General features: G+C 30.0%; 1 protein-coding gene across 1 annotated transcript; it reads left to right on the top strand.

The window, feature by feature from the left end:
- Positions 1-19,057, top strand: LOC130670172 (ubiquitin carboxyl-terminal hydrolase CYLD). Its single transcript, XM_057473413.1, has 11 exons — positions 1-129; positions 330-833; positions 7,494-7,638; positions 7,867-8,196; positions 10,228-10,406; positions 10,548-10,670; positions 10,814-11,031; positions 13,045-13,514; positions 16,426-16,541; positions 16,640-16,856; positions 18,704-19,057. The coding sequence occupies exons 2-11, from the start codon at positions 348-350 to the stop codon at positions 18,892-18,894; spliced, it is 2,475 nt and encodes an 824-aa protein (XP_057329396.1). The 5' UTR covers positions 1-129; positions 330-347; the 3' UTR covers positions 18,895-19,057.

Below are 19,057 nucleotides of genomic sequence, written 5' to 3' on the forward strand. Positions count from 1 at the left end.
AGAGATTTGACATTCTCCATTTGACAGATGTGTTTACTTCGATTAAATTAAATTAAGATTGAAAAAAAAAATCATTGTTACAAATTTCAAATATTATTTTATATTGTTATTAAATATTTAACATTCGAGGTGTGAAATTTTTAATTTTCTACGCTTTTTAACAGAATTTATTTATTGGCTTAGTTTATTACTGTCATTACAATGCAATTAATTATTATAATTATAAACTATTAGTAAATATTAAAAACAAAAACAAAATTGTCTTTCCAACAATAAGTATTTTTTCTCAGCAACTTGTCAGTAATAAATAAAAGTTAGTGATTTAACAGGCGGTAAAGATCAATGAAATGATGGATAAATGGAGTATGTATGACAATATGAATTTATCAACTCTACCATGTCATTATGTATCAATTAGAGATACAATTGTAAGCAGAGTATCTGGTGAATGTGATCAGAGTGTCAGTCCATTACGAGTTGGTATGCTCGTTGAGGCCAAGGAAATAAAATCAGATGGTGGGATGAGAATTAGCGTTAAAGATACAAGCAATTATGAAGTTTGGCATAAAACTGAATGGAAATGTCATAGAATTGATTTTGTACCTGTAACAGAGAAAGTATGGTATTTTTTGGCAGCTGTATCAATTCCACAAGAAAGAGTTCGCTTGGCTCAGAATACTAAATTTTGTGAGGATGTTGATAATTTAAAAATAAATCATAAAGTCTGGTACTATCCAGAACCTAACTCGGCAAAAAGATATAAAGCTGTCATTAAATTTATCGGACCAGTGGAAGAGTTGGGACCAGGATTTTATTTCGGCCTCGAGTTATTGGTATAATATTAATTAATATTTTATTAAATTAAATATTATCTCTGATCAAACAACTGAATTCGACCGAATTAAAAATTTCAATTCTGTCGAATTCTGCACGGAAAAAAATAAATAGTAAATGCAACATGATGCAGTCTTGGTAAATAAACATGATGAAATCATGTTGCATCCACATGATTTGTCATGTTTCGGCTAGATGATAATCATGTTGCGGTAGCATGAGAAAAATCATGTGGCAGCAACATGATTTTCATGTAGCCTTAATAGCATAAAATTAAGCTGCAACAACTAAATATTTATGCTTCAGAAAAATTATTTGTTATCCAGCAACTAGATTTTTTCGGATTTATAATATTGCAGATGAAAATTAGAGTAAATTATCAAATTAAATCATTTGTAAATGATATTTTTGCTTAAGGAGTTAGGGGTAGTCAGGATTTTCAAAAAATCGATATTTTGCTTGATAACACCGCACACAAAAAAAAATAAGTTCTCTGTACTTTTGACGGGACCGATTTATTCCCATGTATTTTGACCCGCTGAATCCGAATCCGAAGTCCGTTTAACCCGTACACCCTCAGATTTATAGAAAACTTTAAAAAACCTCAAAAATACACAAAAATCGACCGTTTTTTTAATTTATAAATTTTTTTAACCCTAACTAAGCATGATTTTTATGTATTTCGGTCCTCCACATACTAACCTGAAGTTTATTTAAAACAGTAGCCATTTAAAGTCTGAGTAAATTCGAAAAAACCCCAAAAAATTTCAAAAAAGCAAAAAAATTCTTAGTATTGTGATGAAAAAAATTTTATAGGGCTAAATAAATAATTATTTTCATGTATGTTTATCTGTCACATATAATTCTCGAACATCCATGGCTCAGACATCTCTAAAATTTTAAATAAATGGCAAAAATTCCCAAAAAATCGAAAAAAATAAAATTTGGTATAACAAAAATCATTTTTTAAATCGAAATAAATAAAAGAAATCATATTGTTCGATCTGTGATATATATATAAAAAATATTTTGGCCTAAAACATAAAAAAATTTTAATATGCTTCAAAAAATTTTTTTCATCACAACACTAAGAATTTTTTTGCAATTTTTTGGGGTTTTTTGGAATTTACTCAAACTTTAAATGGCTAATGTTTTAAATAAACTTCAGGTTAGTATGTGGAGGACCGAAATACATAAAAATCATGCTTAGTTAGGGTTAAAAAAATTTATAAATTTAAAAAACGGTCGATTTTTGTGTATTTTTGAGGTTTTTTAAAGTTTTCTAAAAATCTGAGGGTGTACGGGTTAAACGGACCTCGGATTCGGATTCAGCGGGTCAAATACATGGGAATAAATCGGTCCCGTCAAAAGTACAGAGAACTTATTTTTTTTTGTGTGCCGGTGTTATCAAGCAAAATATCGATTTTTTGAAAATCCTGACTACCCCTAACTCCTTAAGCAAAAATATCATTTACAAATGATTTAATTTGATAATTTACTCTAATTTTCATCTGCAATATTATAAATCCGAAAAAATCTAGTTGCTGGATAACAAATAATTTTTCTGAAGCATAAATATTTAGTTGTTGCAGCTTAATTTTATGCTATTAAGGCTACATGAAAATCATGTTGCTGCCACATGATTTTTCTCATGCTACCGCAACATGATTGTCATCCAGCCGAAACATGACAAATCATGTGGATGCAACATGATTTCATCATGTTTATTTACCAAGACTGCATCATGTTGCATTTACTATTTATTTTTTTCCGTGTGCAAAACGGAATTCAACAATTGAAAATTTAAATTTTGTTAAATTCGGTATGACAGAATTTAAAAGAATTCAAGGATTATTTTCGAATTAAAAAGAATAAAACCGATTGAAAAATTTGGAACCTGTTTTTATTCAGTTTATTTCGGAGTCAGAACAAAAAATTTGAGAATTATTTTCGAATTGAACCAAATAGAATTATTTAAATTCGTTTCAATTTGGATAAATTCTGGTTTTCTTGTCGAATTAGACAGAATTTATCTGAATTATATAGAATTAAAAATTCAATTCTGTTTGATTCGATCGAATTCAGTTGTTTAATCAGGGATATTGAGTGACAAGGGATGAAACAATAGGGTGGCCACAAGCCGGAAATTATCAGGGAATTTTATGCAACCGGGAAATGTCAGGGAATTTCAAAAAGTATCTGGGAATTTAATTGCGATAGTCAAAAATTTTTTAATTTTTAATAAAACACGAGTCATAAAAATTTAGGGGTATTAAGAAAATTCAAAATTTATAAGTCAATTTTCACAGGATGTAACTCGATGGAAAATGGTCGCGTCCAACAAAAAGGCAAATTGTAGCTTCAAGTGTCTACACAGAAAAAAATAATTTCTTGTGTTACGTTCCCGTAATATTTTATTGATTAAATTAAATAAATTATTTTTAATAAATTAATTTTTTGCAATGTAACGGAAATCGGTTACGATAAAAGAGTCGCCGTGGCTCGCGGGTAGTCAAAACAGATGACGATGCATGATACTCGGGCCACGACGATTCTCGCACAGAGAACATGAGATACAGCGTCGACATTTTGTCAACTCTGTTGGCTTTATTATATTTTTATAATGACAAAATAGTCAGTCCTTCGAGAGAGCTCATAAAGAGCTCGAACTTCTGTTCTCCATATAATTAATAAATTACATTTTATCCTAAATTTATTCAACCTTATTGTGGGTCGCCAATTGGCACCCCAATATTTTCACCTACACTATGACCCATCATACCCCATCAATATATTTTAAATCACGAGAATTAAATAAATAAATAATTACAATAAAATAATCGACGACCAGGGCCCACCGGGGGTCTATCGATACTCCAATGAGGCCAAACCTGAATAAAATTAAACAATTAAAAATTATTTTTATTTTTAATTAGTTTGGGGTAATTCTCAAAACGTAACAGTGGTGCTGTGACCAGGATCAGTGACCATTGTTTATAGACAATACAAATAATTATTAAATAATTAAAAATTAATATTGGGAATTATTCAAAACGTAACAATTGGCGCAAGGAATTTTTTGTGTTATAAATTGAAAACAAAAATTTTCTTAATATAAGAAAAAATTTCTCGGTTCAAAAAATTTTTTCTTGTTCTAAAAATATTCATTCTCGCTCCAAGAAATTTTAAGTTTTCAATTTATAATTCAAAAAATTTCTTGAGGCAAGTAAAAATTTTTCTGAGACCAATAAAAATTTCTTGCACTAAGAAATCCTTTTTTTCTGTGTAGTTTCCTGATCTGGTCTTGAAATTGTTTTATTATGCACAGATCCAGAGTAATCCTTATAAAACTATCGAAAAAAAAAATTTCAAAATTTTTGCTCGTTTAAAAAAGGGCCTACGGGCTTTTATAAATTAAATTTCAAATTTTTTTTCGATAATTATCATTGACTTTTGATTACTCCGGAACTGTGCATGCTAAGAAAATTTCAAGATTAGGTCAGAAAACTAGACACTTGAAGCTACAATTTGCCTTCTTTGCTTTAGTTGTACGACCATTTTCCTTCGAGTTACAGCCTGTGGAAAATCACTTAAAAATTTGTAATTTTTTTAATATTCCTTAATTTTGGTGACTATGGTATATTTTGAATTTATTTTAATCATAAAATTTGATTAAATATTTTAACTTACATATTTTTAACATCGAATAACCAAAAGTAGGCAGTATTAATTTATTTTATTGACTTTTTTTTTGGTTTCTCGTATGATTTAATCACCAGATTTAATTATTGACAATGAAAATATAATAAAAACTTTAAATATCTTAAAGATATGAATAAAATTTTTGAATCAGGGATAAATGTAAAAAAACTTTCGTGGAAATCTGGAAAATATCAGGGAATTTTGAATCAGTTCTTCTTGGCCACCCTAAACAAGATTTCTTTCCAGGGTGAAATTGGCTGCCCGAACTGTCTAGGTAAGGGCTGACATCACCGGCAGTCCGAAATTGTGTTTCATCCTAAGTCACACACTTTATTTTTCATGATTACGTGCATTGGAACTTAAAGTTTCAGTGTCAGCAGCCAGTAAGAAAAAAGTTAATTTCAAGTCGATGATGCGCAGAACTTTTAGAGAATGAGAAATCTGTGATTTACGGTCACATATTGGACAATAAATAAGACAAAAATATTTTTTCTCACCTCCGGGCGGAAAGCGTCAACTTTCGTCCCGCTGTGCAAAACGAAGTTGCCGCTTTCCGCCTCCGTCGAGGAGAAAAATAGTATACACTCCTCGGGAAGTAAATAAGAAAGCCTCAGATCACATGTTTGTTGACCTCGGCTTCGCCTCGGCCAACAATTACATGTGATCTGAGACATTTCTTACTTTACTTCCCTAGGTGTGTAAAATACTATCACTTATCTATATTATTAGGAGAATAAGGAAAATTTTGTTCCCGCCATATCTATATGATAGAATTAGTTAATGTTATTGAAACTGGTATCATTAGATAGGTCTTGACTTGGATTTGTGCCTTTTCATAATTTAAACTCTTTTTAATTGCCAAGTATTGAGATAAATAGATTTATCTATATCATTCGAATTACATTTAAATTACGCGAGAAAAGAGACGATCGTATTTATTTTCTTTAAATAAATTAATACTTTAATTATTCTGACACTAAATATGACCGAATGTCACTGAATTTATAGCTATATTATTTATATCGCGTTACTTATTCCAAAATGACAGATTTTTATGCTCCATTTTGGTTTTAGGAAGCTTCTAAAAGCCAAAAAAGTGTGCATAGAAAAAAAAGGATTCATTGACACAAAAAATCTTTACTCGCCTAAAGAAAATTTTTACTTACCCCAAGAAATTTTTTGCATTGTGAATTGAAAACAAAAATTTATTTAGAACTAGAAAAAATTGCTTGGTGCAAGAAATTATATATTGACCAAAAAAATCTTTTCTCGCTCCAAGACAATTTTTGTATATAATTCATAACCCGATGAAAAAAGATTTCATGCAATTGTATAGAATTATATACCAATTATATATGGACTAGGGTGATCCAAAAAATAACAAACTTTTTTTTTTTCTTCCAAACAGGTTCAAAAGTTTCATTTAGATAAAAAAAGACGCCTGTGAAAATTAGAGCTCTTAATATTAACATTAAGAGGTTCCTCATCGCACTTTTCTATTTCCCATAAGAATAACATGGGAAAAATTTTTTTTACGTCTTCTGATTTTTATAAGTAGCTAACGATGCGTCATAGGAATAAATGACAGGCATTATTTTGTAGGGAATTGAATGCTCTACAAAAAAAGATTCTTACCATTTTTTGAGGAATCTATTTGTTCAAAAGTTATTTGAGGTTGAAGTCGAATTCATATTAAATATTGAGATTTCCTACTTTTCTGGCGAAACTATCAGACTTATTACAAAATATCATCAGACCTTTTTTGTAGACAATTTTATTCCCTAAAAGTTATTTTTAATAAAGTTTTTTCGAATTCCTCATTGTTTTCTAGTTATTTTTATTTTAATGTCAAGCTCTTAAAATCGATCAGAAGACTATTTTTTTATGAGCATGACATTAAAATGAAAATAACTAGAAAACAATGCGGAATTCGAAAAAACTTTATTAAAAATAACTTTTAGGGAATAAAATTGTCTACAAAAAAGGTCTGATGATATTTTGTAATAAGTCTGATAGTTTCGCCGGAAAAGTAGAAAATCTCAAAATTTAATATGAATTCGACTTCAACCTCAAATAACTTTTGAACAAATAGGTTCCTCAAAAAATGATAAGAATCTTTTTTTGTAGAGCATTCGATTCCCTACAAAATAATGCCTGCCATTTATTCCTATGACGCATCGTTAGCTACTTATAAAAATCAGAAGACGTAAAAAAAATTTTTCCCATGTTATTCTTATGGGAAATAAAAAAGTGCGATGAGGAACCTCTTAATGTTAATATTAAGAGCTCTAATTTTCACAGGCGTCTTTTTTTATCTAAATGAAACTTTTGAACCTGTTTGGAAGAAAAAAAAAAAATTTGTTATTTCTTGGATCAGCCTAATATAGACTATATATAATTGGATAGAAAAAATGGCCCGATCCAATTGTATACAAGTCTATATAGAAATTGTATACAATTCTATACAAATTGTATACAATTCTATATAATTATATACAATTCTATATATTGCAATTATATAGAATTGTATATAATTATATAGAATTGTATATAATTTGTATAAAATTGTATATAATTATATAGACTTGTATACAATTTGTATAGAATTGTATACAATTTCTATACAGTTGTATACAATTGGATCGGGCCATTTTTTGTATATAATTTTATACAATTGTATAAAATCTTTTTTCATCGGGAATGCGAAAAATTTTTTGGTGCAAATTAAAATTTTTTGCGGCAAGAAATCCTTTTTTTCTGCATATTTTATAAATTTAGTAGTGATATTTGGACAGTCATGTAGTGATTGGCTAGTAGTTGTTTGCAGCATCGACTTGAAATTAGCTTGTTTCGACTGGCTGTAGAGACACTGAAAGTTTAAGTTCCGATGCAGTTACCATGAAAATGAATATTCCAGTATTTAATAAGTTTCTTAAAAATTTATTATTTTCATTAAGGATAAAACTGACAGTATTCGAACATCACTTGTAGCAAAAAAACACTTTGCAGGGTCATCCAATAATAGTAATACCTTTGCTACACTCATTAATATTCAACCAATGAAATCTGACGAGGTCAACTTTCCACCTTTTAGCGCTAATGGTATAACATAAAAAATTTTTGTTTTATAACAAAGAAAGTCTACGCCGAAAAAAACAATTTTTTGGCGTAAGAAAAATTTTTCATTATGAAATGAAGACAAAAATATTCTAGCCCTATGAAAATTTTTGTTTTCAATTCATAATGCAAACAATTTCTCAAGTAAAAATTTTTTGCACCAAGAAATCTTTTTTTTTGTACTAAGAAATTTCTGTTATTGGGATTTTACAGCAAAATTATCACAGAAAGAAATAGAAGCATCCTGGTCGAAACAATTAGATGGATTTGTAAATAGTACTACTAATAATCATGCAGTTAATGGCAAATACACTCAACATGACTTGAATGCTGTCACTAAAAAACGATTGATACATTTTGAAGATAAAAATAATAATAATGATAGTAGTAATAATAATGATACTAATAGAGAATCAGACAGCTCTCGTTTAAATGACTCATTGGTACCGAAAGTTATTCATCAATCAGCAAAATCAAAAGTATTATCTAATCATGATGGAATTAATTTAAGCAAAAGTATTAATTACAACCTTATTCCGATAGGTAATTAACAAATTATTTTAAATTGATATTGTCAGCTTATAAATACTACTGCGTTACTTAACTTCCGCTTTGCCTAGTCGTTGAAAAAGCTAATTTTATCCACGAGTCTGAAAATAGCCGCGACGGCAGTTTGCATGTTTCAAACAGTTTAATTACATCTCCGGGATATCTATTTTATTAAATTTTTTGAATAATTATAAAATGACAACATTACAAAATATTCCGTTGTTTGTACTTCAACATAAATGGAGTAGTGATGTGGATTCTAATGTGCAAGATAATTTTATATCACCTCAAAACACCATAAATTCATTCAATCGTAAGCCAAATCTGTTGTTTTTCTGTATATCTATTCATATATATATATACATATATTTATTTGTGTGTGGGTATGGGTAGTAAAAATATTGTTTGTTGTTATTTATTTATTATTATTATTTTTAATGGTAAAAAATAACAGGCACATTAGACTGTGTCGAATAAAATCGATTTCTTTTTTCGGTCCCATACAAAATACGTTGTATCCCTGATTAAAGAAAATGATTGTGAAAATTGACGACAAAAAAAAATTATTGTGAAAATTTGAGCGCTTAATATTGATATTAAGTGCCCGTGTAAAAAAAAATTGTTGAAAAAAGGTCAAAAAAGTGTTGACTATTCTAAACTTCAAAACTTGACACAATGACGAACTTATTTTAAACAATTTTCAAACTTCTGAAAACACACAGAAAAAAACATTTGACATGATACTACGAATTAACATTTTTCAGTGCAAAATACGTTCAGAAAAAACTGATTTTGAACTATTTCTGAACGTTTTTCGTTTCAGCATATGTTAATAATGTGAGGATAATATTTATTGATACTTCTCTTGAATTTTTAAAAGTTTAAAAAGCGCTCAAAAAAAGTTCGTAGTTGTGTCACGTTTTGAAGTTTAGAATAGTCAACACTTTTTTGACCTTTATTTAACAATTTTTTTTACACGGGAGTATCATTGCAATTTTTGATTTCTTTAGAACGAGCGGGTTTTTGTCTCATAACTCTTAAACAATCGAGATAAACGAAATAGATTTGAATGCATTTTTTGTAGGAAATTAAATGTTCTACAAAAAAGGTCTGATTGAAATTTTTTGTCAGATGAACCGTTTCCTTATAATCATGCCTTGAACATAGGTATGATTTTACAATTTTATTGTTCAACTTTGAAATTTCGTAATTAATGTAAAAATCAGATTCTGAAAAAAAAAACCAATAAATATTCTCAAAGGAAATTAAATGGTCTATAAAAAAAGTCTCTTAACAATTTACATTACAATGAATGTTAATTAATAAAAGTAGTGTAATACAGATATTAGTAATACATTATACATATGATACATAATACATACATCAATATATCACTCCATCATCAAATAAAAAATTTCATTAGAGATTTTGACCAAATCACGCATTCTCTTCGCTCAACAAGAACTCAAAACATGCTTTACGGAAAGTAGGAAAAGACGGTTGTGAAGTGCAGTATGAAGGTAATCGATTCCATATTCTAATCGCACATTAATTACAAAATTTTAAAGTTGAACAATAAAATTGTAAAATCATACCAATGTTCAAGGCATGATTATAAGGAAACGGTTCATCTGACAAAAAATTTTAATCAGACCTTTTTTGTAGAACATTTAATTTCCTACAAAAAATGTATCCAAGTCTATTTCGTTTATCTCGATTGTTTGAGAGTTATGAGACAAAGACCCGCTCATTCTAAAAAAATAAAAAATTGCAATGATACACCTCTTAATATCAATATTAAGGGCTTAAATTTTCACAATAATTTTTTTTTGTCATCCCAAATAATATTTTCACATTATCGTTAAAAAAAAAAAAATAGTTCATTTTTTTGCCCCAGTCCAATATACACTATAACTATAATATTTATTCACTGATGATAGAATATAACACATATCATTAAAATTGTTATTATGATTATCATTAAAGACATTTATAATCAAAACAATAATAAATTGATAATTTTAGATGATTTATTCGAAAAATATGACAACAATAAAATGATTCGAAAGGACAATGGAAAATCACTTGATTTAGGAACAGAAGTTGAAGTTCTTGTGGGCTCTGAACTACGACATGGTGTCATTCGTTGGATTGATAATTCACCGGGGGCTAATACTAGTAAAATTATGGCAGCTATTGAATTTGTAAGTTACTTCATTAGATTCAATATATTCACATGATTTTTGAACCCTGTCACAATGCAGGGCGAATCCTTTACGACTAAAATAAAAAATAAATACTGTCATCTCCATGTTCATTGTACGTTAAATTTGCGTTGGTTTCAGAAAGATGACCCTCATTTACAAGGTACAGATGAAGCTTACAGCGACGTTAAACATTTGAATCGTAAATTAAATAGATCAATATGTACAGATACTAAATCTTGCCAACAGTCTAACATAACACCTGTAAGTATAAATTGTTTGTAATTAAAATTGTTCTAAACACGAATTAGTGAAAATAAGTGAATATTCACTTATTCATATTTATTTAGAGAGTACTATTGGTGTTTATGGTGACAATTTTTTAATTATTTTCTTTTCATTAAAAGACAGACGATTCATTATTGAGAGTAAATGATGACAATTTAAGTAAAACGGAAAATTTATTGATCAAAGGTATTGTAAGACCGATATGTGTTGAGGAAGGTCTTGAAAATATTTGTGGTAAATATCGTGGTATTCAAGGTCATCACAATTCATGTTATTTAGACGCAACATTGTTTAGTATGTTTGCTTTTACAAGTGTCTTTGATAATTTACTCTTCAGGTAATTAATCTCACACTGAGAGAAAAAAATTTATATTTTCAAGAAAAACTTCTTAATTTAAGGAGGGTCTATAGTAATTTTTGTCCGAGCTTTTCTCTCAAACTAACCCTCTAAACGCAAAACTAAGAACCAGGCTTGATGCTTTCCCTAGTAGCAATGGAATTGGGCAAGATACTTGGAGAAGCAATTTGTAAAGAATTGGACAATTCTCGACCAAGACACTTGATCAAGATTCTTTATCCAGACTAGCGACAGACTTGGGCCAATCTATGACCGGAATTTGACCAGATTCTTGGCCCAGAGTCTTGACATAGACTTGCGCGAGAAACGCAAAAGACGACGAGCGCGCACCTATTTCCCTCCTTTCCACTTGAATGTGAAAAGTATAGTGTTGCAGTGGTTCTCATTTATAGTCTAGTCAACAAGTTTAAAAATGTTATTTTTTTTACAATTACGCATTGAGTTTGCAGTAATACCTAAAAAAAATTGATTTCTAGAATTTTCTAGCACTTATAAAAATTGCTATTTTTATTTGTAAAAAAAAAAAAAATTTTGTCAAATTTAATGACGAATTCAATAAGCTGTCACTCGTATTTTTAAAAAAACCAGATTCATTTTCTACAGAGAACTCACTTCTCGACTACAGTATTGTAAATGAAACTAATGTATGTAGAATGAGAACCTCTACTTCATAGGATAGTCCCAAAGTTTAGCAATAGATGGCCCCAGATTTCTGGTCGAATTCTTGACAAATTCTGACCACAGTCTGGCTCAAGTCTTGACCAATAATCTTGGTCAAGAATCTGGACCAATTCTTGACCTAAAATCTTTCTAAAGTATCTTTCTAAAGTACCTTGATCCATGCTGGCACAAGGCCTTTACCAAATTGCTACTCGGGTTACTCTATAAACTAGCAGTCTACGTTTTGATTTTTGAAAAATATTCATTTGTTTAAGAGAAAAGCGTGGACAAAGTTTCCATTTACTGCGCTAATGCAGCAAGGATAGTTCCGTTTGTTGACTTAAGTGTATTAATTATTATAATAATGTGATGGTAACCATAATGTAGCTATTTCACATATAACCATAATTTTATTCGATGCAATGTTTTTTTCATCATAAATTATCAAGATTTCTTAGTGTGTTTGTTCATTATTAGATCAATGTTCATGAGTATTTTTAACAAATACTACATTTTAATTAATAACAATTTAACCCTGTACAATTTTCCACCAAATAATTAGCTGATCATTCAAATTTTGGCATTTAACTTAAAATTTTGACCATTTTTTTTGTTCTATAGCCTTGAGAATTTTTGAGAATGTCAAAAAAAATTTTTATTTTGTAATTAATTTTTATTTGAAAGTTTGAAATAATCAAATAATGAGAAATCTACTTCCATTTCGGCTGCCGAATGACCTTTTTTTATCTAATATTGTACAGATTAGTTTTGTACCTTAACAAACATTTTCTTTATAAATAAATAATTTTACCCTACCTAAGATTCGAACCTAGACCGATCACGCGAGATTTATCACGCTCAGCCACGGTGGCTTATTGGAAATCATGTTTATAATATACTCTTAAGTTACTCGTCGTTGCTTGTCATCTTGAATATTAATTTACACAACTAAATAAGAAAATTTTAATATTTAATAGTGTATAGAAGTAGCTCTCGAAAAAATTAATATATTTTATATTTTTATCAATGCCAATGAGAAATTTTATTTTGGTATGGAAACAAATTTTTTTATAATTATATCTTTCTTCAATTCCTTTTTTTTTCATTTAACCAAATTATTGCATTATCAAAGTTTTTAATTGTAATGAATTTGAAAAAGTATTAACTAAATTGAATAAATATTTGCTTGCCTTAAGTAATTGATGCTTCTAGAAATTTATTACTAAAGCGAAGCAGTAGTTTACTTGAATTTGATTTTTTTTCTCTCAGTGTAACTTCATGATCAAGATTTTTAAAAGGTTTTTGTACTAATAAAATTTGTTCTTCTATTAGACCTCCGACTGAAAAAGACTGTGCGCAATATGAAGAAGTACAGCGAGTATTACGAGAAGAAATAGTAAATCCTCTTCGAAAAAATATATTTGTTCATGCAAATCGTGTTATGAAATTAAGAACATTGCTCGAAGAATTGTCATCAGTGTCTGGATTAACGAGTGAAGAAAAGGATCCTGAAGAATTTCTCACTTCATTAGTCGCTCAGATATTGAATGCGGAACCTTTTTTAAAATTAAGCTCTGGTCAAGATGCATACCATTATCAGCTTTTTGTTGAAAAAGATGATCATCTGAATTTACCTACTGTACAACAATTACTTGAACAAAGCTTTTTGACAAGTAATATTAGACTGAAAGAAGTTCCATCTTGTTTGATAATACAAATGCCCCGTTTTGGAAAGTCATTCAAAATGTATTCAAAAATACAGCCGACCCTTTTACTTGATGTCACGGATATCATCGAAGATTGTAGAGTATTATAATAGTATTTTATACGTCTTGTGAAATCGGTATTATACTCAAGTATGGGTTCGCGGCACGAGCGAAACGAGTCTTGCCAACACACGAGTATAACACTCGATCTCACTAGATGTAACAATAGTTTATGTAATTAATGCACGGAGAAAAACGCCGTTATGTGGTTCCTGGTTAAAAACTCCGATTGAATCTGATTGGAAAATTCTAATTGGATTTAATCGGAAAGTTTCGAATTAATCCAATTGAAAAGTAGAGGAGAGTGGGGTCAATTGAACCAAAAATACTTTAACATTTTTTTTTTAGATGAATAACAGCAAAATAACTTTTTTTTCTACGAAATTATACTTTATTATATAGACTATCATTTCTCATAAGCACATAACTTAACAAACGATGAAAATTTTTAATAAATACGAAAATGTACAACTGCATCAAATGGTTCAATCGTCCCCTTTGCGGGGGCAATTGGAGCACTAGTCGGGGACAATTGAACTAAGAGTATTAAAACCACAAACGAATGGCTTTAATGAATAATTTACTATTTATATTACAGCTGAAAACTGAAATTACAATACTTCTAATAATATTGATCATTTTATATAACATTATATGTTATAACAATCACTTTTACAACTTCTGTCAATATAACTATTTTTTTTCTCGGTTAGTTTAGCTTTTTTTCACACTCAGTCAAGGTGCGCGCGCATGTCTGATGCCTACAGTGGGGCTCGTGTGGTTCAACCGTCCCCGAGAGTACTGGTTCAATTGACCCCATATGATTTTATTGAAAGAATTAGTTTAAAAAAAAATATTCAAGAACTATTTTATTAGATGTAAAGCTAGAAATTTATGACTAATATATGAAAGAAGGTATTACAAAAAAAATTTTAAGATTACATTTGAAAATTAAAAACTTATTAAACAATTTGTCAAGAGCTGAAAAAAAAGTTCAGATGCCTAAAAACACAAACTTGAATTTTTTTAAATTAAATCATCATATTGGTTCCAAATTTTGGTCATACTTAGGTTTAGTGTATTAAAATATAATTCCAAGAGGACGACTCATTTTTCTATTGTTTTTCGATTTTTCAAGCTTACTGGTTCAATTGCCCCTTGGTTCAACTGACCCCACTCTTCCCTAATCAGGAATCGGAAAGTCAATCGGAAAAAAAAATTATTACTTTTCGATTGAATTTGATTAAATTATTGCTATCGTATTTAATTGAATTCTATCGGAAAATAATCGGAATTTATTATTTTTCGATTAAATTCGATTCACTCTGATTGAAAAATTTCAATCCGTTACTTAAAATGCTTCCGAACAATTCTGATTGAACGTTTGTTTCCGATTGAGTTTGAATCGGATTTGATCGGAATTTTTAATCAGGGGTATCAATTAATAGAGATATGCAAGGTTACAAACTTCAGCTGATGTTGCATTGATCTACATATGCTCGCATTACTTAAATGCGTATGTGCAGTCTAGAGATTTTGGTCACGTTAATAAGGCAGCTAAACTAAAAATGACGTCATACAATAGGGAGGTAATAGATTCGATAGTGACTAGAATTATGGAGTAGGGTTAGCATGGGCTCCACCCATTTCACTAAAATTTCATGATTTAATAAAAGGGTTCCATGACAACTGATCCCAGACAACTGATCCCCGACAAGTGATCACACGACAATTGATCCCAAAGACAACTGATCCCACGGGCAACTGATCCCACAAACAACTGGTACAACTGACAACTGATCCCACCAATCTCATATAATATGATGTTACACATATTTTTGTATCTTACATTAATAATAATACTTAATTATTTTCACAATAATAATGAATATAATTTTATTTAAAAATTAATAATTACTCTTTAAACATGAATTAGTGTAAATTGCATTAATTACGTTAGTGGAGCAGTATTCACTTCCTAATCAGTGTATTTAAATAACAAATCAGTGAATTCTCACTAATAAATTTAGTACTATAAATTTTACTAGCAAATTAGTGATTTTCACTACTGAACTAGCGATATTTTCATAATTTTTACAATTGAAACTGTTATTCACTTCTTAATTTATGAATTTCACAATTTCACTAGTAACTTTAACTAGCAAATAATTAAATATTTTACTAGATATAAATATAATTAATAATTATGGTACTATTTTTTTAAATTTTAATAAATAACTTTCAAAATAAAAAAAAATAGAAGTTCCCATATTCACTTTTTAATTTAGTGGATTCTCATATTCACTTATCAAATCAGTGAATTCTAATATTCACATATTCATTTAGTGAATATTCACTAATTCTGCGTGGTACGTTTGTAGCATTGACAATTAGTGAATATTCACTTGAAATTAGTGAAAAATCACTAATTCATATTTAGAGAGTAGTTTCACAATAATATTAAATATTGATTCATTTTAAAATTAATTAATATTTACACAATAATAATATATATTGATTTATTTTAAAATCTATAGTTAATATTATATATTCAATATTTTATAATTAAAAAGGCATAATATATTTTATTTTCGAATATCGCTGCATCTTGTGAATACGTATTACATGCGATCGGTGGGATCTATTGTCAGTTAGACCAGGTGTCAGTGGGATCAGTTGTCGGTGGGATCAGATGTCGGTGGGATCACTTGTCGTTGTATCAAATTACTGGGATCAGGTGACTGCGCACCTAATAAAAGTAGTAGTGATTTAATATATATTAAATCACATTTTCGACCAATCAGAAAGGATTGTATTATAATGTAAAATTTTATGAGGCTGCTATAGCCAGTTAGCGGCATATTCTTCGGCATGAGTTACATAAAAGTTTATCAGAATATTATATAAAAAATGGGGATACAAAAATAATCTATTTAATTTTTTATAGCTCCAAGACAATGTACAGTCTGTGGAAAGTTGGCTGAATATGAGTGCAAAGAGTGTTATGGTCAACGTGGACTAGGGTTAGAAAGTATTGCTTTTTGTACTTCTTGTTTGGATCAAGTAATTCATCAATCTATTAATTATGTGATCTTATAATATTATCGATTATCTAATCATAATATACAGAAGTAATTTAAATATTTTTGTTAATACTGTAGGTACATCGTCATGAAAGACGAACAAATCATGAATCTAAGAAATTAATCGTACCAACTGAATTTACAATTTTACAAGAACATTGTCCAGTACCACGTCTATTTTTGGAATTATCAGCTGTAGTGTGTATTGAGACATCTCACTATGTGTCTTTTGTAAAATGTGGATCAGGCTCTGAAGCGCCTTGGTGTTTTTTTGATTCAATGGCTGATCGAGAAGGTAATTTTTAATTTTTTGAAACCATTAAGAATTTTTGTAGCCTTTGACTTTATCCCTAGTAACAGGTGTTTGAGTAAGATTCTGGAGTAAGTATCTTGAGCAAGACCCCTAGCTGCTAGTGTTTTTTTCTACGTTAAGTCTTTCGCAAGACCTTGTATTAAGAAACCTATGTCAAGATTTGTGCATGTCTTGCTAATGGTACCGTACGCAAGAATATTAAAGATATAGTGCTTCCCCCCCCCCCCCTAAGATATCCCTCCATAAGATAGTATTTTCCCTCATTTTACTACCATTTCCCCTTAATTCAGTTTCCCCACTACACTCAGTGGAATTTACTTGCGCATGCGCTTGAGCCACTATACAGTCGACTCTGTCTAAAGGTTCTCTGCCTAAAGGTTCCCGCTGTCTATAGGTTCCAGGATACATTGCTTAAAGGTTCCCGGATATTCCCCCACCCGCTTTCTCGAGTGACGAATCACAATTCAGTTTTCGAGCGCTAACTTTAAATGCACGTTTTTTTGAGGTTATGTTTACTGCGCAAGTACTGGGGAAGTGCTGATGGTGGGGAGGGAACCTTTAGGCAATGGTCCTGTCCCGATGTGGAACCTTTAGACAGAGTCGACTGTAAGTCAGCTGTTTACATACACATAGATATACTTATAGATAGTGAGACTGCGCATGCTTCTATTTTAAATAGCTCCAACTTTTAAGGGTTACCTGACCGTTGATCCAAAGACGATTGATCCCCGACAATTGATCCTTGCGATAATTGATCCACCGATAAAATATACTCACACACATATAAATGTGAAAAATTTGTGTGTGAGAATATTTTTTATGTTACACGCACACAAAATTAGTGAAAAAAGGGCGTAATTTTTTACATTTCACCCCTTTTAAGAGTGGAAGGGGTACCTCTCTACCCGATGAAAAAACATTTTATACAATTGTATAAAATTATATACAAAAAATGGCCCGATCCAATTGTATACAACTGTATAGAAATTGTATACAATTCTATACAAATTGTATACAAGTCTATATAATTATATACAATTTTATACAAATTATATACAATTCTATATAATTGCAATAATATAATTGTATAGAATTGTATACAATTTGTATAGAATTGTATACAATTTCTATACAAATTGTATACAATTGGATCGGGCCATTTTTTCTATCCAATTATATATAGCCTATATATAATTATATATAGTCTATATATAATTATACATAGTCTATACATTGTATAAAATCTTTTTTCATCGGGTAAAATATTTTTCCTGGAACCAGAGCCCCGAATCTGACATCTTAGAGGGGGGGGGGCACTGTATCTTGAACACGATGCAATAAAGTGTCTGACGCATTTCTTGCCCCAGTAACTTACAGCAAGTACTTACGCATAGCTTGCTCAAGATCTGCTCAAGGCTCAAGGCCGCTTTGAGCCTTGAGCAGATCTTGAGCATTTATTGTGTAAGGCTTTCAATTTAAATCTGGTCACGAGTATCTGCAGCAAGACATACGTAGAAAAAGACACTAGCGCCTATCGATCTTGAGAGTAGACTTGCTCAAGAATTGAAAAAGATTGTTACATGGGTAAATACAGTCAAAGTCCATAAAGGCGGAGTCCATTAACTCGGAACTTCCCGTCAATCTTGACCCCCACTACGAGCTACGCGGTCTTCCACCACTCCCACCCGATTAGTTTACTTTTTAAAGGAGAAGTGGCATTCGATAAGTCGGGATTTCTATGAAATCTTCGCTCCCCCGTAGATTAACTGTCCGAGTTAATGGGATTCGACTGTATAATTAATTTAATAAATGATAATCATAAATTGAAGGCGAACAAAATGGATTTAACATACCGGAAATGGTATCATGTCCGGATTTTCCATATTGGTTAAGTGAAGAAGGAGCTAAGTATCTTGCCGAATCTACAGATGATCGACAGTTACCGGAATACGCTAAAAGACTTCTTTGCGATGCGTATATGTGCATGTATCAATCTTCGGACGTAATGATGTATAAGTAATTTTAATTATCTTCTGCGGTGAGATAAATAACTTGTAATATTATTGAATTTTAATCAATACTAGAAAATGTGATCAATTTAAATAATGAACATGAATATTAATTGATATTATTTATACATTTCTGTTATCTATTATTTTTATAATTAAATGTAAGTTGCAATA

The sequence above is a fragment of the Microplitis mediator genome, chromosome 6, assembly GCF_029852145.1.
Source record: "Microplitis mediator isolate UGA2020A chromosome 6, iyMicMedi2.1, whole genome shotgun sequence".
In the NCBI taxonomy this organism is placed as follows: domain Eukaryota; kingdom Metazoa; phylum Arthropoda; class Insecta; order Hymenoptera; family Braconidae; genus Microplitis; species Microplitis mediator.